This window comes from Zerene cesonia, chromosome 13 (genome assembly GCF_012273895.1).
Source record: "Zerene cesonia ecotype Mississippi chromosome 13, Zerene_cesonia_1.1, whole genome shotgun sequence".
NCBI classification, from domain to species: Eukaryota; Metazoa; Arthropoda; class Insecta; order Lepidoptera; family Pieridae; genus Zerene; species Zerene cesonia.
The window spans coordinates 4,996,923-5,002,901 of NC_052114.1; the positions used below are offsets into that span (position 1 = coordinate 4,996,923).

Consider the following 5,979-nt stretch of genomic DNA (forward strand, 5'->3'; position numbering starts at 1 on the left):
ATTTGGACACCTGAGAGATGTGCAAATTTAATCTAAAAAGATATAGCTGGTACTGTGGGTTAGAGCGAGGGTGGAGGCTGCCTATGGCTGCTACAAACATTATAAAGGCAAGCCAGATAGACTAAAACCATAGTGTGTCACTTAAAAATAGAATATAATATATATAATTATTTTTAACAAGAAAGTAAATCACTTTCAATTTGTCTGAACTAGACCACTTAAATGGGACCAAGTAAGCACCAGCTTTCTAAAAAAAAATCATATACATTGGTTCAACTAGTAAATTTAAATAAGGTAACAAACTCAAAGAAATACAGTCACATTGATAACCTCCTCGTTTATTTGAAGTCAGTTAAAAATATAGATAGCAATAGTCTTACTGTTTTATTGGTTCATTCTTTCTGACGACAGGTAGATCTGGCTTCTTTTCCACCGTTTTTTCTGTCTCATCTTCATCTGAATCACACTGCATATCTAAGTCACTTTCCTGATAAATAAAATAAAATAGTAAGCTACTTGATTGTAATCAATTTTTCTTATATATATTATTTTTGTTTAGATACACTAGAAGTTGTCAATGCCTTTTTTATGTTGACAGTTTAGCTTCTCCAAACGTCCAAAATTAATAATATATCTCTTTATGTACACTTAGCATCAATCGACTTTTGTATATATTTCCATTAATATCTAAAGGATGCCAATACAAAAACTATCCTTCAATTGGTTATAGACAAGCTTTGCTCAGAAAATGGTATGTTGCTCTGAATCTATGGTTGCAATATCTGATTAAGATTGATTATTAGCATTGGAGGTTTGCAATTGATATAAACAATTATTGGTATATATGTCATCTTTCCTAATATTAACAAGACTAGAGAGGGCCACAGCCTATTTTTCACTGTGGTGAAAGATCTTATTACCATTGCCAGCCAACAAAAGAATCAAATTGGATTGAAACTTCATTGAAATGTTGCATTTTTGTATTTATGATTTGTATGACTTACAAAAGCACAAGCAGTCATTATTGATATATCCTATACCTAATACAGTAAAAGAGTATTGTCACAGTCTATTAGAGCAAGGCGGAAATATGTTTCAATCATGTTTAAGGGTGATTTATCTGATATTCATACATAAAGCATAATATAAAGTATTTACTATTATTTGCTGATAGCAATGCTTATCTTTGTTACTCTTTATTGAAGAATTAATAGTTTAACAATCAGATGCACAAATAAGTAAGTTAAATCCTTCATATGGTCATAAAAATATATGATATATCCAGTATTCACTTTTAATGAAAATTAGGTACATATAAATGGCTTTCTACCACTTACTTCAGCCTCAGCCTCATCCCGCTCACTTAAATTATCTGAGTCACAATTCAATGTCAGTTGTTCCTGTTTTGTTAGAGGTGTAATTGTTGTGCTTCCTATTTGCATAGATGATTTACGTTCTGAAAAATTAAAATGTGGTCACTAAGGTTTCATATTTGTATAAAGCTACTTATTGTGGGAGTCGAGCACGCTTCAGCACGAATTGAGCCAACTCGCACCGGGGAAGTATCACACCCCCCCAGAAAACTGGCGTGAATTAATAGGATGCTATTGTGTTTCGTACAGTGAGTGGGGGAGCCGGAGGACTATTTCCTTCTCCTCACCCTTTCCAGTCCATTCCTTCTTTCCAGTCATAAATCCTTTCCTTATCACTTAAAAGCGCGCAGCGCATTCTCAGAGGTCTGAGCCTCTGCGAATGTTCATGGGCGGTGGTGATCGACTACCATCAGGCGAACCACCAGCTCAGTTGCCCGCTATGACACAAAAAAAAAAAAATTTATGTTCTCTTAGCTAAATAATATATAACTAGGAATGATTTTCTTACCTTTTCGCCTTATTGCTTGTGGGGTGACAATTCTATTATCAATCATACTACGACAACCATCTAAACTTGGAAAACATATTATTGCCACAAACCAATGGCAGTTTTCATTAATAGGAACTACAATGAAGTCTTTCTCAAAAATATTAACATTCTTTGTCCACGTTTTGACTCTGGCATGTCGTTTTTGTGCTGGTGTCAAACTGCTATCCCATTCATGTGGATTTGAACTTTTATTTACTTTGCTTGGTTTTGTAGTTAATCTTTTGTAAAAGAAAGTACTAAAAATATGAGTCTTTTCTCTCTGACTGGCGGTTAATACATCATGAACTAAGTGTTTTAGGTAGAAATCAATTATTACATCATTTAAGAATTGATCTTGGGCTAAACACATATAGTCTTCTGTATTTATAGGAATACCACCTTTGCCCGGAGGATATATTAAAATTTGTCTGATCTCAGCTGGATTTGAACTGAAAATGTCATTAATATTGGTAAACTTGGAAATATTTATACAAAAATCAAAAAATTATATGTTGTTATATTTACCTTTTCCCACCAGACACATTGGAAGCATTTGTAGATCTTGTTGCCATCTTTGAAATATTATTACTTTCTTGTGGACATGTTCGCACCAGAATCTCATTAGCTTCTTTTGCATTCAACTCATCCATAACCTTGCCAAATAAATTCTTCAAAGCAGCCTTAGTGTCATCAGTTATAACATTAGGTAATAAGGTTATCCTTTTGTAAGGGTCTATCTTCGACATTGGATTATAATATGGACCTAAGAAACACAACAAATAAATATATTGTACATTTATTTTCCTAATTTCTTTAAATACATTGACTTTATGTAAAGTTAGACAAATAATAATAATCATCATCATCATCATCATCTCCAGGATAAGTTGGATTACTTACCTAGGTCCTCAACCATATCCAACATTTTTCTTATATAAACACCACATTTGCTTTTTGTGTACAGAAAAATAACCGGTAGTCCTTTGCCAAAATGAATCAGTATCCTAACAACTTCTTTTAATTGGATTTGGAGTGCTACTTCTTTAGATTCATTTTTTAATGAAGGAGCAACAATCTTTATACCTCTAGATGATATGTAAACCTAAAAATTGATACAATCAATGAGTTTGTCTTACATCATAACATAACACAGAGATACTTTATTGCACAATGAACCATCAATTATATTAAAACAAATAGTTCAATTGCACAAACTAGGTATAGGAAAAAGATATTATTGATAAGAAAGATAGTACATTGGATAATATATACAACAAGTTAATATAAATAAATATAATAAAATGTTTTTAATATGAACAGACTTATAAATATGAATGGAAAAGATTACTTAACAAACCTTTTCCTTTGGTGTATATCTATATGAACCAATTCTAATAGTTCTACAATTTAGAGAAGCCACAATTCCTGATACATTTTGACTTATTTCTTCCCTGCTTTCATCTGTAACAAAGACAATATATAAATAACATAATGTGTATCATTTACAACTTAAAATAATACAGGATTGCCCAAATCTGAAAAAAAAATTCTGTTAAAGGCAAAAAAATACATGGTACATTTTAAGATAATTAACAAAAACTTTTTCCCTGGGTAACAAAAATCATATTATAAATTTGCTCAACTGTGACTTGAAAGAAAAACAAACATATTCACTTTTGTCTTTATAATATTAGTAAGGAAGTGAAATCTCAATGTACGCTCAGTAAGTCTATGTAAAACGATAAAAAGTTATTCTTATAAACTCTTAGTTATTATACTTCTTAATTATAAAACCTTGTAATGGGAAAAAATTTCAATTTTGCTGTCACAAAATAAATATTTTATTCATCTACTATTTATACTTCATCCAAAATTTACATATTGAACTATAATGAACCAAATTGTTTTGCCCACTAATTCCAAACATAGAATCATTATTTATAGGATTTATGATAAAAAATACAGTTGGGGTAACTTTAACGCGGAAATAAATAATAATAGAAAACATTTTTACAATGTGACATTGCCAGTTTGATGCTATAATTTTAACTTTTTAATCTGATCTTATTCTTACCACTTTTTTGTGCAAGCATATTTAGTCATGCAATATAATTTTACGATAATTATATCCTATATAGAATTATCGAGAAATGGTGCACTATACATACGAGTTTGACTTTATAGGTTAAAAAGACGGTTGAGCAGAAATGTTGCGAATTGCATTTATGTTCTAATACTATACTTTCAATTTAATCAAAAAATATGGATAAAAACTATTTAATAAAGTACGAAAATATAGTTTTAATTAGTAGCGTGTTGTTTATTGATTTTGCATTTGCTTTTTATTTCATGGACTTGTTGTTTGGTAATCATAATATAATATACCTTTATATATGCGGCGATTTTTATTTGACATCTTTATTATTTTCTAATGATTTTAACTTGATCGATACTTATTTTGCCATCACAAAGTCTTTTTAAACTGTTTTATTACATGTACGCACTTCTTAACATATCAGGATAAAATTTGACAGCTGCACACTGCCGGCATGACAGTTTAATGTTGATAGGCGGTATCACAGATAAAGTAATCACTATAAGGGCAGTTCAGCAAGTTTAGTCTATGGTTAAAAATAAGAATAGTCTACACTGTCCGCCATAACACCATTAGTCTTCAAAAACCATGTATTATAAAAAAGAAGCACAGATTCATCCTATCCTACTTCCTACTAATATCCTATCCTATTCTACTAATATAATAAATGCGAAAGTTTTTAAAGATGTGTGTATGTTTATTACTCTTTCACGCAAAAACTGACCCAGTTGCAATGATGTTTGGTACGTAGACAGCTATACAACGGGAATAACATATAAGCAATTTTTTTCTTTTTATCTCGATATTCCTACGAGATACGGACTTACGCGGTTGAAACCGCGGCGCGCAGCTAGTATTTTATATTTTATTAGCTTTTGCCCGCGGCAGATGTTATAATACATATAAACCTTCCTTTTGAATCATTCCATCTATTTAAAAAACTCCATGAAAATTCGTTGTGTAGTTTTAAAGATCTAAGCGTACACAAATACACACGCGGGAAGCGACTGTGCTATGTAGTGATTATTAGATAATTTTGATCCGTGATATCTATATATTGCATATAATTAACTACTTATAACGAAGAAAATATTTTCACTTTCTTAGTAACAAGATCTGTTTTACTCGCTTGTGTATGAAAAAGCTCTACTGGTAACATAATTTTCAAAATCGGTTAAATCGTCTTTGAGTTCAAATAACACTCCAACATAACCCAGGACCCTTTCCCCGAGAGACCTAGCCGCACCAGCTTTATCAACTATAAAAGACATGATGGAAACTCGTAAGAGTAACTATACAATAACTTTATAGGAACAGTTGAGCCGAAATATAAGTAGTGAATAATAGCTGTAAATGTCTCCAAAACCGCGATTGAGTAGCAAATGTGTATGACATGTGAAGGCAGAAAAATAAATTGTTATTAAAGCTCTTTATTAAATTTCAATTTAATTACAATTTATAAATAACTATTAATTGCGACACGTTCATATTTAATACGCGCAGGTACGCGATAAGCTTTTTCCTTCTTACTATTTCTCAAGTTAACGAACTTAGCTATATTGTTTAAATACAGCTATGACGGTTTATTTAAATTTTAAAACGTGTTAGTAAACACTCCAACGCATATTCATTTTATAAAATATGAGTTTCATTCATCGGGCAGGAGAATGAAGACCAAACTTAGCTGATAACTCAAACATACAATTAGACGATCGGTTTATCTTATGTAAATACCACGCTAACGCTCTCTTAAGGCTGCCGTAGCCCTTTATTAAAATTTGTACCACAAGAGTAACGACAAAAAAACAAATATCTGAAATATCGCTCATAAAATTTGTGGTCCATTTTTTGAGAAACTAGTAGGATTTTTTATATCCTATTAATATTATAAATGCGAAAGTTTATAAGTATGGATGTATGGATGTTTGTTACTCTGTCACGTAAAAACTACTGAACCAATTGCAATGAAATTTGGTACGTAG

General features: G+C 31.2%; 1 protein-coding gene across 1 annotated transcript in view; it reads right to left on the reverse strand.

Moving 5' to 3' along the window:
- Positions 1–5,979, reverse strand: part of LOC119831273 — a 25,173-nt gene that overhangs the window by 2,587 nt on the left and 16,607 nt on the right. Inside the window, exons 19-24 of the mRNA XM_038354570.1 lie at positions 3,260–3,363; positions 2,803–3,004; positions 2,428–2,665; positions 1,882–2,351; positions 1,338–1,456; positions 381–487 (exon numbers count right to left, since the gene is read on the reverse strand). Coding sequence (XP_038210498.1) covers positions 381–487; positions 1,338–1,456; positions 1,882–2,351; positions 2,428–2,665; positions 2,803–3,004; positions 3,260–3,363 — 1,240 coding nt within the window. The remainder of the gene's footprint in view (positions 1–380; positions 488–1,337; positions 1,457–1,881; positions 2,352–2,427; positions 2,666–2,802; positions 3,005–3,259; positions 3,364–5,979) is intronic.